This window comes from Lepidochelys kempii, chromosome 19, assembly GCF_965140285.1.
Source record: "Lepidochelys kempii isolate rLepKem1 chromosome 19, rLepKem1.hap1, whole genome shotgun sequence".
In the NCBI taxonomy this organism is placed as follows: domain Eukaryota; kingdom Metazoa; phylum Chordata; order Testudines; family Cheloniidae; genus Lepidochelys; species Lepidochelys kempii.
In genome coordinates, this window is record NC_136398.1 from 16,670,470 (window position 1) to 16,685,380 (window position 14,911).

Sequence of the window (14,911 nt, forward strand, 5' to 3'; positions counted from 1 at the left end):
GACAGGAAGTATCAAATGGTTTTCCTTGACAGTCAAAAGCCACTGAGGGTCAGATACTGAGGATGATCATCTCATCTGCTCAGAGCTCCGGTACGATACTGCAGAAAAACCTGAGTGTCTCTGGATTAAGTTTAGAAGTGTGAGCAACAGGAGTGATGTAGTGGTGGGAGTCTGCTATAGACCACCGGACCAGGGGGATGAGGTGGATGAGGCTTTCTTCCGGCAGCTCGCGGAAGCTACTAGATCGCATGCCCTGGTTCTCATGGGTGACTTTAATTTTCCTGATATCTGCTGGGAGAGCAGTACAGCGGTGCATAGACAATCCAGGAAGTTTTTGGAAAGCGTAGGGGACAATTTCCTGGTGCAAGTGCCAGAGGAGCCAACAAGGGGGGGAGCTTTTCTTGACCTGCTGCTCACAAACCGGGAAGAATTAGTAGGGGAAGCAAAAGTGGATGGGAATGTGGGAGGCAGTGACCATGAGTTGGTTGAGTTCAGGATCCTGACACAGGGAAGAAAGGTAAGCAGCAGGATACAGACCCTGGACTTCAGGAAAGCAGACTTCGACTCCCTCAGGGAACGGATGGGTAGGATCCCCTCGGGGACTAACATGAAGGGGAAAGGAGCCAGGAGAGCTGGCTGTATTTCAAGGAATCCCTGTTGAGGTTACAGGGACAAACCATCCCGATGTGTCGAAAGAATAGTAAGTATGGCAGGCGACCAGCTTGGCTTAACGGTGAAATCCTAGCAGATCTTAAGCATAAAAAAGAAGCTTACAAGAAGTGGAAGGTTGGACATATGACCAGGAAAGAGTATAAAAATATTGCTCGGGCATGTAGGAATGAAATTAGGAGGGCCAAATAGCACCTGGAGCTGCAGCTAGCGAGAGATGTAAAGAGTAACAAGAAGGGTTTCTTCAGGTATGTTGGCAACAAGAATAAAGCCAAGGAAAGTGTGGGCCCATTACTGAATGAGGGAGGCAACCTAGTGACGGAGGATGTGGAAAAAGCTAATGTACTCAATGCTTTTTTTGCCTCTGTCTTCACGAACAAGGTCAGCTCCCAGACTGCTGTGCTGGGCATCATAACATGGGGAATAGATGGCCAGCCCTCTGTGAAGAAAGAGGTGGTTAGGGACTATTTAGAAAAACTGGACGTGCACAAGTCCATGGGGCCTGATGAGTTGCATCCGAGAATGCTAAAGGAACTGGCGGCTGTGATTGCAGAGCCATTGGCCATTATCTTTGAAAACTCGTGGCGAACGGGGGAAGTCCCAGATGACTGGAAAAAAGCTAATGTAGTGCCAATCTTTAAAAAAGGGAAGAAGGAGGATCCTGGGAACTACAGGCCAGTCAGCCTCACTTCAGTCCCCGGAAAAATCATGGAGCAGGTCCTCAAAGAATCAATCCTGAAGCACTTAGATGAGAGGAAAGTGATCAGGAACAGTCAGCATGGATTCACGAAGGGAAGGTCATGCCTGACTAATCTAATTGCCTTCTATGATGAGATTACTGGTTCTGTGGATGAAGGGAAAGCAGTGGATGTATTGTATCTTGACTTTAGCAAAGCTTTTGACACTGTCTCCCACAGTATTCTTGTCAGCAAGTTAAGGACTGGATGAATGCACTATAAGGTGGGTAGAAAGTTGGCTAGATTGTCGGGCTCAACGGGTAGTGATCAATGGCTCCATGTCTAGTTGGCAGCCGGTGTCAAGTGGAGTGCCCCAGGGGTCGGTCCTGGGACTGGTTTTGTTCAATATCTTCATAAATGATCTGGAGGATGGTGTGGATTGCACTCTCAGCAAATTTGCGGATGATACTAAACTGGGAGGAGTGGTAGATACGCTGGAGGGCAGGGATAGGATACAGAGGGCCCTAGACAAATTGGAGGATTGGGCCAAAAGAAATCTGATGAGGTTCAATAAGGGTAAGTGCAGGGTCCTGCACTTAGGACGGAAGAACCCAATGCACAGCTACAGAATAGGGACCGAATGGCTAGGCAGCAGTTCTGTGGAAAAGAACCTAGGGGTGACAGTGGATGAGAAGCTGGATATGAGTCAGCAGTGTGCCCTTGTTGCCAAGAAGGCCAATGGCATTTTGGGATGTATAAGTAGGGGCATAGCGAGCAGATCGAGGGACGTGATCGTCCCCCTCTATTCAACATTGGTGAGGCCTCATCTGGAGTACTGTGTCCAGTTTTGGGCCCCACACTACAAGAAGGATGTGGATAAATTGGAGAGAGTCCAGCGAAGGGCAACAAAAATGATTGGGGTCTGGAACACATGGCTTATGAGGAGAGGCTGAGGGAACTGGGATTGTTTAGTCTGCAGAAGAGAAGAATGAGGGGGGATTTGATAGCTGCTTTCAACTACCTGAGAGGTAGTTCCAGAGAGGATGGTTCTAGACTATTCTCAGTGGTGGAAGAGGACAGGACACAGAGTAATGGTCTCAAGTTGCAGTGGGGGAGGTTTAGGTTGGATATTAGGAAAAACTTTTTCACTAGGAGGGTGGTGAAACACTAGAATGCGTTGCCTAGGGAGGTGGTGGAATCTCCTTCCTTAGAGGTTTTTAAGGTCAGGCTTGACAAAGCCCTGACTGGGATGATTTAATTGGGTATGGGTCCTGCTTTTGAGCAGGGGGTTGGACTAGATGACCTCCTGAGGTCCCTTCCAACCCTGATATTCTATGATTCTATGATCTCTTGTGGGTGAGGGATGTCAGGTCATCTATCCTGACCTCCATCCTAAACTGTCTCTATATATAGTTTATCAGTTGGTTGTGCTAGTTTGTGGTGGTTATTTTTGTCGAATATTTTATTTTTTTTGTATTTGATTTTTCAAAAAAGAAAGGTGAAGCTGTAACAGCACTCCTGGAATCAGTGAATACTGGCCCTGTCATACTTTTGGGTATGATTGGTGCCAGGAAATAAAGTTAAATCTTCAACTAGCTTTTGTGCAGCATACATTTATTACAATGAATCCTCAAAGTAATGGAGTGTATTGGGAGGGCAGAAAGCAGTGGTGTCTGCGTGTCACTCTAGGCTCTCCAAATTACATCATTTCCCTTGTTATTATTTATAGATGTCAGTGCCATCTTGGGTTGATTAGGTGCTCACATCGCGTGTATTCTGCAGTAGTTGTTCCATTTCTGTATATTGTCTTTTGGAAGTAGAGATACACTGTTTCTCCCAAAAGAGAACAAAAGACAGTGGTGGGACAAAGTCGAGCTGCCCGCAGTACTTCTCTGCTCTTGCAGTTGCATTTAACTAAAGGGAGGTCCAGAGGGAGACTGTTTAATCTGTACACAGAAGCAATATTCAGTCCTTCTCAGCTGCAGCATACTCTGTGCAGGAGACTGAAGCTGAAGCTACCTTGTAGTGAGTATAATGTCAGGTTTGCGGTATGGTTTGAGCTCTGAGGAAGTTTTTGTACCATAGGGCCAGATCCTCATCTGGTGTAAATTGGCATAGGACTACTGAAGCGGTGCTTAACTGGATTGTGTTGCTTGTGATGACAATTAAAAGACATCAGGGGTCACAGAGACCAGACCTGGTACCTCTGATGAAATATGTCCCAAAGATGCCATCCCTAGGATGGACAGTTCACCTTATGGAAGGAAAATATCTTTATCTCAGACTTTGCTTACTGTGCAGTACGTTAGCGATGGATAGTTCTGTGGTCAAGGTAGCAGACTGGGAGTCAGGACTCTTGGGTTCTCTTTCAGGCACTACCATGACTCACGGTGAGACTTCGGGCAAATCACTTTCCGTGTTCCCGTTTCCCAGTCCCGTTTATGCCAGTATAACTGCATCTACACCAGGGCTTTTGCTGGTGTAGAAATGTTGCAAAAAAATCACTCCCCCAACCAACGTTACTCTATTGGCAAATATTTCCAGTGTAGACCCTGCCTAGGGGTTTTTGTATACACTGTTCAGTTTGAAACCGGTATAGATAAAGTGATACAAGCCCCTACTGTGGATGCAGCTAGACTGGCATGAAGGTGCTTATACTAGTAAAGTTTATTGCCATAAATTTACAGGAATGAGCTATAGCTGTATAAGGCACCTTTATACCATTGTGACTGTGTCCATACTAAGGGCTGGAGTACTTAAATCAGTACAAAAACTGTGTGTAGGACACACCAAGTAGATGTCACTGCCCAGAGTTTTTGCTGTTATATAGCCTAAATTTTCCCTTTCATAGTTTCACCCCATAATTCCAAAGGCCACCCCAAATAACTCCTCTCCATCGTTAGCATCCATGAGCTATTTTGAGACAGTTAACATCTCCCCACCCTGCTTCCTGTCACTGAGCCACGCTAAACAGATCTAGTTGTGTTAATGTTTCCTCACCTCTCAGTCCCTGCTACCCACTAATAAATGTTTTTCTCTGAACTTCCTCCAGTTTGTCTACGTTTTTCTGGCCGTGAAGTGCAAAGAGCTAAACACAGTATTGCAGGTGTGATTAGACCGAGAGAGACTACCTGTTCCTGGATGTGATGTCTTGGTGCATATACCCAAATCACATTGGGTTTGGTGCCCTATCGCATTGCTCCCTGGCTCACACGGCTGCTGTGGCTTTTTGAAGCAAGCACAGCACTAGCGTCATCTTTAATTTGTTTATTTTTGCTGGAGTGCTGGAGAAGCATTGATCTGCTTTTAGAACAATGTCCTAGCCACTGCTGGGATCACTTCTGAAGTAACTGGCATGCACCCACTTAGCCAGTCAGCAGTGCCAATGTCATTCTGACAGCAGCTGAGGGAGTCTGTGACCATGTAGGCTGCACTGTAGTGATACTCTCATCCACCTGCCATTTCACATTCAAAGAAAGGAGGGAAATTACTGCAGGTGATCTGCCTGTGGAACACAAATCAAGGCTACTGTAAACTGCAGGCACTAGCTTTTCCTTATCTCATGGCCATCTTCCACACAGTTTCTTTGCAGTGCCCTCAAATTCCTACCCTTTCTACTGTGCTCAAGCCCATCATGAGAGAAAATGAGCTGCTTACATTTCTTTTTAAAGTTGTCTTTAGAGATTTTCGAACTTGTGGTTTACAGGTTGCAATATGGTAGCCCAGCTGTTCTCAAACTTTAGCCGCCCGAAGACCACCATTTTGATTTTAAAATTTTTGCAGACCCCGAAGCCAGCTTGTAATTTTCCCTGGGCGTGTTCAACCACCACTCAGCCCTAGGCCCAGTCCCCACTCCACCCCTTCCGCCAAGGCCCCACCCCAGCCCCACCTCTTCCCACCCCCGCCCCTCTCCCAAGCGCGCCCCATCCCCCTCCCTCCCAGCGCCTCCTGCACGCCTCCGAACAGCTGTTTTGCAATGTGCAGGAGGCACTGGGAGGGAGGAGAAGTTGATCAGTGGGACCAGTGGCCCCGGATATGACTCATGGACTCCCTGAATTAGCCTCGTAGACCCCCGGGGGTCCATAGACCCCAGTTTAAGAACCGCTGCGGTAGACAACAGAGCTGAGAAATCTAAAGAGAGTTCCGTTTAATGGGAACTATTAGTCCATCAGCAACCATAACTGTCAACTAATTCCAGTTTCTAAACTGGCAGAAATGGCTTCATGTGTTTTCACTATGTCAGTAGCAGTGTGACTGGCTAACGAGGCTGCTGGCTGACATATAATTAATGAGAATCCCATTACATGGAAGCATAGAGGAGGCCCAGAAGTCAAGGATTCAATAGAAATCCTAATATTTCCCTGCTTTCAGTACACTTCTCCTCCTAAATTGTTGCATAGAGTTGTTCTTCCCTATTAAACAACGATTACCTTCAGCCTCGGAGGTGGCTGCATTTCCATTGTGGCGAAAGGAATTCCTCTATAAAGTGCTTTGGGAGCCTTCAGGCTGAAAATGCGATCTACAATGAATATCACTGAGTGTAGAAATAATAATGTCTGGCACGTATATAGCACTTAACATCTTCAAATCTCTGAGCATACATTAATTAATCACTATTAGCTGATTTTAAAAACTAATAAAGCATTTCTTTAGCCAGGTAACTCTACTGCTGTAGTGTAATTGGTATTTCCATTTGTTAGTACTATCTTGCTATTACTTTTTAATGCTTTCAGACAGTTCCAGTGTAATATTTCTTGCTGAGTGGCAGCCTAATATGAGGACAGGATCATCATTTAAAAATTATTTACATGCTTTTCCCTGTCATGAATAGCAAATTAGTGTGGCATGTAAATGCATCAAAAGATAGCAATGCACAGAAAAACAATTCTGTTAGCTAAGGGCCATTAGCTGAGAAGCTCCTAAATAATGTGAAATAAATACTAATAGAACTAGTGATTATACTCTGTCTTTCCCTCCAGTCTTAGTTGTTTGCATGAGAAATGTTTTACAGGTTAAGGGCCTCAAAAGCAGTTGTATGCATGTGGAAAGCTTTTCTCTCCTGGGCTTGGGCTGACATCTTCATGGATGGTGCAGTGTCAGATATAGCAACCATCATTGCCATATGTAAATAGCACTTGACATCTTTAATGTCCTGTAGGCATGTTCAGTAATGAATGAAGACAGGGCCCAGTCCTGCATGCCTCACTTGATGAAGTAATCCTACTACTTCTATGGCATGACTCACGGGTGAGGTCAGCAGGACCTCGTCTTTTATATGACGGTGTCAGACCGTCACACGTAGCACTGGGTGGTGATGTCATCGCAGTTAGAATTCTGCTGCAAAACTTGGAGAATAGCTTTTTTTTCTTCTCCCTCTGTATCTTCATTTTTTACCAGGAGTCTTAAACAGCAGTAAGGCCTGAGCAAGCAGTCAGGATGGGGAGGGACGGTCAGGGAAGCTTGATCAAGAGGCCCAAGTGGAAATCAAATAAATTAGCTTTCAATAAACTCCACTTTCCCAGTCTTAGCTCATAAAGATTCTTTTCTCTGCCAGCACAGGGGTTCTGGGATGACTTCTCCTAAGATACAGACCATTCTTTAAGCCTCCCCACATGAGGCTACATGGTCTAAAATGGATTTATCTTCCTGGCAATCGTGGTTTTCGGAGGTGAGATGCACCCATATGGGCCACTCTGGTCAAAGGCAGCAACTGTGTTTAATGATCTCATAGCCGTTTTCCAATAGGACTCAGCTAAAGCAGGATCATCCGTGAAATATTCAGTGTCCAATAGATTGTTTTCACTTGGGGCTCAGCAACTACAGAACTATCTACCAAGGGAACACAATAAACCCTTCTCTTTTTTTATTTCTCTTGAGTTGGTTAGTGCCTGCCCTGAAAAAGGTTAGAGTCGTCCCCCTCTAGGGAGCTGAGCCTCATTTGTGATAGTATATTTAGTCTAGCCAGTACTAACCGTACCTCTAAATGCCCTGTTAGTGCCAGTTAATAGTGTAAAACCTGACCCATGACTGCTGAAGTAGAAAGCAGGTTCATCTGAAGATACGGTCAGACCAGGTTAATCTACTGCAGTTCGCTGCTATGTTTCATTTCATGGAATCGTAGAAGTTAGAGATGGCAGAGACCTCTTATATCGTCCAGTCCATCTACTCACTCAATGCTTAAATGTTCCCTGTGGGATATTCACTAGTATCTTGACTTGTCTATTTTAAATATCCCGAGTTGTGGTGCTTCCACCACTTCCCTTCAGAACCCGTATTTGCAACGGAATGGGTCTCATTTTAACCCAGACCTCCTGACTCCCAGTAGAGTATTCTGTCTCCCAGTCCATGCTGCCTCCTTTAAATAGATAAACCAAACCCTGTATTTGGAATGAATGAAGCACTGAATAATGCCAGAGACCAGCACCTGTTACGTGTTACCAAAGGAAGATGAAGTTACGTAGACTTTGTGAATGCAGGTCTATGTATTCTCAGTACATAAAAAGCTCATAGAATGGCCACTGCAGAACTGACATAAGCGTGTTGTTTTTCCAAGTGATTACATTGTCATTTGTGCAGAAGAGGCACCAGCAAGGCAGCAAGGTCTAAAATTAGACCTACCAGATTTTATGTGGTCTGCAGATACATATGTGCCTGTCTTGCCATCTCTCCATTCTGTCCTTGTGGGCAGATAGGACTGAAACGTATAAGGAACCTGATCATTGTAGTGCTCCAGAGAGCAAGCTGTATTTTTAATGTTGTAACCCCGTCTGATATCAAATTCAAAGAAAAGGGCAAATCCTTCCCTGTCCTTTGCTTCTACAGAGCGCCCCAGATACAGTGATATCAGTGCAGTGTGCTGTGGCTAGGGGTAGGAGCATGGAATTCAGTGGATATACCAGGCTCCTCCATCCCCACCCCCATAATGTGTGTGTGTGTGTGTGTGCATATAATTTTTGCATAAGCTCCTGAACGTTGAAGCTGCACTAGTGTCTGTGACAAAACCTGTGGGAAAATTTAATTTCCTTCAATCCCTGTGGGAACCCCCTTAGCTAAAACCAGCTACTCAGCCTTGGTACACCTGTGATCATTTATGTAGTAGTGGTTAGAGGGCCTAACTGCAGTCAGGCTCCAGTTGTTCTTGGTGCTGTATTAACACATAATATAAGACAGTCCCTGCCCCAAAGAGCTTACATTCTAAATAGACAAGACAGGAAAAGGGTGGGTGAAAGGAAATATTGTTCCCACTTTACAGATAAACCTAAGGTTTGATGGTAAGTGGCCCAGATGGGATGTTGGGATTGTTTTGGTGTTGCAGGCTTTTTCAATGGCTAGTGCTTGATTCAGGATCAAATGAAAATTTGTAATAATACATTTATCATAGACTTTCTTTTTGGGCTAGGTCCAGCTGTCTGACATCAGTCCTGTTCATCTGAGACATTTGCCCCTTGAGGTTTGAGTGGAGATCAGGGAGTACTGTCTACAAGACACATATTTCAATATTATAGGAGGGAACTGTGAGTCAGGAGTCCCAGTTCCCATACCCAGCTCAGCCACTGACTTGCTGTGCCCAATTTCCCACCTTGTAAAACTGGGATTATAAAAGGAGATAGTGAGGCTTACTTGGTTATGAACTAATTTGAGCTCCTAGGTGACAGCTGTCTGCAAATGCCATGAAATATATTTCTTAATGTTTTGTATTATAATAATACTTAGCAATGCATTTATTAAAGATCTGGAAATGGGGCTGATTGGTGAGGAGGCAAAATTTGAAGATGGCACAACATTAAATAGGTTAGTCAAGACCAGAGGAAACTCTGAGCAACTTCAGAGGATCAAAAGTCTGGTTAATGGGCAACATAATGCCAGGTGGAATATGCAGGACTGCTAAATGCAAAGTAGTGCCTATTGGAGGCAATAATTTGAACTACTCATTCACTTTACTGGGTTACCTGAGCCTCATTGTGGGCAACTCAGTGAAGATCTCTGCTCAGTCCACAGTAACATTCAAAAAAGCAAACAAAATGAAAGGTAACAAATTCAAAACTGATAAAGGAAATACTATTTCACCCAGTGCACAATTAACCTGTGGAACTCTTTGCCACAAAACATCATGAAGACCAAAAAGCTTACCAGTGTTCGAAAAGGAATTACACATTTATATGGCTAACAAGAACATCCAGAGCTATAATAGTAAATATTACAAATTAAACAAGAATTGCAAAAGGGATATAAATCCTCATGCTTTAAGGTAGCAGCCAATCTCCAAGGGGTTAGGAGGAAACTTTTTCTGTGACCAGAATATCCCATAATTGCCCATTGCAAGGTTTCTAGCAGCCTTCCTTGAAACATCTCTGGCCTGTGTTATGCTGGAGGTCAGAGGAGATGGACATACTGGTCCTTCTGGTGTTAAAATTTATGAGTCTGGCACTTGCCACTACTGCCGAAAGGATACTGGCCTAGGTATCCCAGCTGTGGCAATTCCTGTCTTTGGAATCATACCTGTAGTAGCCATGTGAAGTCTAACATGTGTCTGTTTCTCAAGCAAGGGTTACTTTCTAAAATGCAATAAAAAGCTCATCCTTCATCTTTCATTTTGTTGCTTTAAAGGGGCTCTTTCCAAAATTAGACTGACCTCACAATGATCATTTAGCCTCACAGGTTTCAAATCCTTTCAACATTGTGTGGAAACCATGGCACCATCGGAGATTTAAATTGCTTACTGTAGGATTATGAAAGTGCTTTGGAAAAGAAGCACAAACTTGCTGACACAAACTTAAACTGTGAGTAGTGGAGGAGTCTGGTTACAGTAAATGCTACGGAACAGGAAGGTCCCTTGTCGAGGGTAAAGCCTTAAGTGAAGTGGTCTGTAATTGATTTGTCTGTCTGATGCAAATTATGTGAACATAGACCCACAAAGAAAGGCAGCAGTAACCTCCTAGTGTTGTAATTACCTCCACGAATGTGTCACTCTCTCGGTAGCAGTTAGAGGGCATTTTCAGCAGCCATCTCCGGTTTTATGGCACACTTTATTTGGATTGGTTGGTTTTTGTTTTGTTTAGCTTGTTTAAGGTTCTCTTTCTCTGGCTCCTGTCAAGACACACTAAATAAGCGGGACAGGAAGCCCCTCTTTCTAGGCAGACTCAGCCTCAGTGAGTGTCAGATAAGCTGCAGTGTCTAATTTCAGATCAAATTGTGTGTCACTTTGTCCAGGAGAAGTTAGCCACTGGTAGCATTCATGAGGCTAACTAAGGGGCTGCTGGACACAAAGGAGTTACTCAAACAGCTCTATGTGAGAGCGCAATTAAGGATAGCACAAGTACGTGCCTGATAAAGGAGCAATTTTGTTTTTAAATGGCAATATGATGTGTTACTACAGAATAATGACAGAAAGAATTGAATAGCAGGAGAGAGTATGGAAAATGGTTAAAGCGGTGGACGGGGAATCTGGACTCCCAGCTCTTCCACTGAATCACTGAGTGAACAAGAGCCATTGGACAGCTTTGTCTATTGCTTTTGTATGCCTTAGTTTGGGGATATGTCAAAGTACAGGTTTATCAAACCTGTGTACTTTCAATCCTCTTATACAGATCTGAAACATGTACATTGCTTTAACAGGAGGCTCGAGGCATTTCATATACATTGTCAGCAGTGACTACTGGGCATAAAATGGTTTGATTTTATCAGCAATAGGGATGTGTTATTGAGAACTGGTCTCGAGAGGATTGAAGTCATCATCAGTCACCGCTGGCTGGCACTTTTTGGTCATGTAGTCCCCCTCACAGATAAAGTCCCCTCACCTGAAGCTCTGAAGATCAGACTTGAGGTCAGGAGGAGACATTGCCCAGCCACAGACAGGCAGTATTCACAGGGTCATCCGGGATTAATTTGACTGCACCAGGTCAGTAATAACCCTGTGCAGCTTTTAGATGTCTGGAATAAAGTTTCAGAGTAACAGCCGTGTTAGTCTGTATTTGCAAAAAGAAAAGGAGTACTTGTGGCACCTTAGAGACTAACCAATTTATTTGAGCATAAGCTTTCGTGAGCTACAGCTCACTTCATCGGATGCATACTGTGGAAAAACAGTATGCATCCGATGAAGTGAGCTGTAGCTCCTGAGAGCTTATGCTCAAATAAATTGGTTAGTCTCTAAGGTGGAATAAAGTTGTACAATTTGGCCATGGACATTCAGCGCGACGGACCCTCACTATCTCAGCATGTTGTTAGTTTTAGGTATCTAACTGGAGACACTTAGGTATGCTGGGCACCCAAAATTAGTAGATACTCTCTAGATACTGGCTTCACCTAGGCCAATGCTCAGTACCCCTCTGAAAAATAGCTAAAGTGTGCTGGTTGGCCTAATATCTTCAGCATTGCCTTTGTAAGTAGATGGCGTTACCCCAGTAGTCCTTACACTAACGGTATCTCAGATACACTGCTAATGTCATGGTATCATTCATTGCTTACCAAAGAATGGGTAAAGACGTGGTGGCACGCTGTGTGCCTGTGTCACAGGGGAGTGGTGAGAATATCTGTAAATGTTCATAAGATGCTACTATTTAAAAGCATGTCAGATGGCAACCCCTCCTCAGCCCTGTTTTGAACAAGCAACCATGACATTTCCAAGTGTCCCTAATCTGCCCCACCTCCTGTAAAAAAATATTAGGAGATCATCGATTACCATGAGACCACCCGTGTTTGACACTGTGTGAGAGTACTGCACAGCTCCTTCTAAGGGGAAAGGGTGGGGCACTGACAGAATTATTCTGTCATGATCTGAAAAGAAATTCTGCTTTATGTTGAAGAACTGCACTGCTTACCATTTTCTCACTGGCAACTTCTAGATGACAGCCCCGGGATGTACTGGTATTCTGTGGAAGCTAGACTGGATTTTCTGTGGACACCCATTTTTTCTCTTACTTCCTCTGTTTTTGTTCCCTGGATCTACCTAAGGCTATGTCTACACTGAAATTGCTACAGCAACACAGCTGCAGAGCTGCAGTTACACCGTTGTAGCGCTTCAGTGTAGATATTCACAACGGCGACAGGAGGGAGTTCTCCCTTCACTGTAATTAATCTACTTCTACAACAGGCGGTTGCTGGATCAAGAGAAGAATTCTTCTGTCACCGTAGCGCTGTGTACATGGAGGGTTATATTGGCTTTACTATGTGTCTCAGAGATGTGATTTTTCACATTCCCTGAGCAACGTAGCTGGGTCAATCTAACTTTTTAGTGTAAACCTGTCCCTATGTGCTTGTCTACATGGGGACATCCAGGAAAGTTAATTCAAATTAAATAAAGGTGTGAATTTGAAGTAGATTACTTAAACTGCATTGTGTGAACACACTCGTTCAGAATTAAAGTGGCCTTAATTTTGTTAATTTCAAAGTGAATTAAACTAAACCAAATTAAGGCCACTTTAATTCCGAATAACAGCATTCACACAGGGATTTAATGCAGTTTAGCTGATCCGCTTCCATGGTGACACCTTTAGTTAACTTGGATTAATTTTCCTGAACCTCCCCATGTAGACAAGCCCCAAATTACTTCTATGGCCTCTTATTGGTGTATCTGAGCATCTCACTATCTTTTAAACATATTTATGCTCAGAACACTCCTATGAGGTAGGGAAGTATTGTTATCCCTATTTTACAGGTGAAAAACTGAGCCAGGAAATTTGTCCATGATTTGTCCAAGATCTCACAGGAAGTCTATAGCAGTACAAGGAATTAAACCTAGGTCTTGTGAGTTCAAAGATAGCACCTTAGCCCCTGAACCAACATTGTCAGACTACTTCAGTACTCAGCTTTGAATTCCTCTGGGTTTCTATAGTACAAATATTTTGTAAGGTTAATCACACCTTCATTTATGTAAGCACCCAAGCTACTCATGACAAAGTAGTTCCATGCTGCCATTCCTGCTCCATTCCTCTTCAATGCTGATGACATTTTTCCCTTTGTAGTTTTGACGTTAGTCTTTGTTGACCAAGATATTAAAAAAGGATTAGTGGTTTGGGGTGATTCAATCTGTGGGTTCCCTACTTAGACTCTTTAAGGAGCCTTGATTTTCAGAGAGTGAATGCTCTGCATTTTCTGAAAATCAGACCTCTTCAAGGTGCCTCAATGGGACACTCAAAAATTGAGGCACCCAAAATCACTTGTCGCTTTTAAAATCTTGGTCTATTATTACTGTATTTATCTGATGAGATCAATTTGATGTTTCTCTATTCTTCCATTTGCTGAACTGCAAGAAGCAGGTGACTTCTGTGACTCTCACAAATATTACTCAGACCCACCTCACAATAACTGTCCCATTGTGCTAATGTGTGGACTGAAGGTACATGACTTGTAATAAGAAAGAAGGATGTGCAATCTAATACTTTCAGGCAACATTGTTCCTCACTCTGAGCCAGTGGGGAAAGAACCTAGCGCCTTGAACCCTGATTTTCTGTGCTATCACAGTGTGTTACAGAATTCGATGTTTCTTGTCTCTGATATATTTTGGATAAGTTTTGTCCCCAGATCCCAGCTAGAATTCTGGGCACGGGCCACAGGTTTCAGAATGGCATCTCAGTAACTTTCAAGTTGGATTTTAAGGTTATCCCTGTGAAAATTTGACTGTGGTTTATCTGGGATATAGCTGATCATTGAAGAGAAGCTATTTTAGGTGGTATTGTAGCAAGTCATGCATATTTTTGGATATGTCTGAAGAAGTGGCTGACAGCAATACATCTCACAGTTTTCGGGAAGATGAGACAGATTGTGAGGCAAATAATTGGATTATGGTCAACTCCCCCAGTTTTCCTGGGTTTGTGAGTGGGGAGGGCAATAGGAAATTCAGGTCACCCTGTAGCTCTATCAAATATTTTGCTAATTGCCTCAATGGACATGAGGGAAGGGCAGCTGTAGATTATTAAACCTTATTCCAGAGGGAGAGATGTTTGACTCAAATGGGCTTAAGAGCTGAAACATATTTTGTGTTTAGCCTAATTATTCATAGCTGGTGACTCTGGGTAAATTGCTAGTTCAGCCTTTCACCTCTGGTGTCAATAATGTGCTGAATTAATTTAGGAAAGTTATTACTTCTTTTGAGGTGGGAATCTTTTTTTTTTTTTATCATGACACCTGTTGCTCATAGGTACAAATCAAACGAAGAGTATGTGTATGTGCGAGGCCGCGGAAGAGGGAAGTATGTATGTGAGGAATGTGGAATTCGCTGCAAGAAACCCAGCATGCTGAAGAAACACATTCGCACGCACACAGACGTCAGGCCATACGTCTGCAAGTACTGTAACTTTGCATTTAAAACCAAAGGTAAGAGACAGTCAGCTCCTAGCTCCTCTTCTTAGTGTATTGACTTACTGATCAAACCTACATGGGGGCACTAGTAACAGGGAAGGAAGGGCCTTCCTTGATTCTGGAAAACCCTAGGATTTGGTGGGGCGGTGGCAAGAGAAATCTGTAATTGGCTGAAATTGCATGAATGCTGTGTTATGCTCGAATGCATTCTGCTGAGTCACTGCAAAAAGCAATAACCTCACTTAAGAGTTCACCTGCAGCATAGCAGC

The 14,911-nt window shown here is 43.6% G+C and overlaps 1 protein-coding gene across 6 annotated transcripts in view; it reads left to right on the forward strand.

The window, feature by feature from the left end:
- HIVEP3 (HIVEP zinc finger 3) overlaps positions 1–14,911 on the forward strand; it is a 493,156-nt gene that overhangs the window by 442,467 nt on the left and 35,778 nt on the right. For all 6 annotated transcript variants that reach the window (XM_078849452.1, XM_078849453.1, XM_078849451.1 and 3 more), the window contains one exon: positions 14,482–14,657. In XM_078849452.1, coding sequence (XP_078705578.1) covers positions 14,482–14,657 — 176 coding nt within the window. The remainder of the gene's footprint in view (positions 1–14,481; positions 14,658–14,911) is intronic.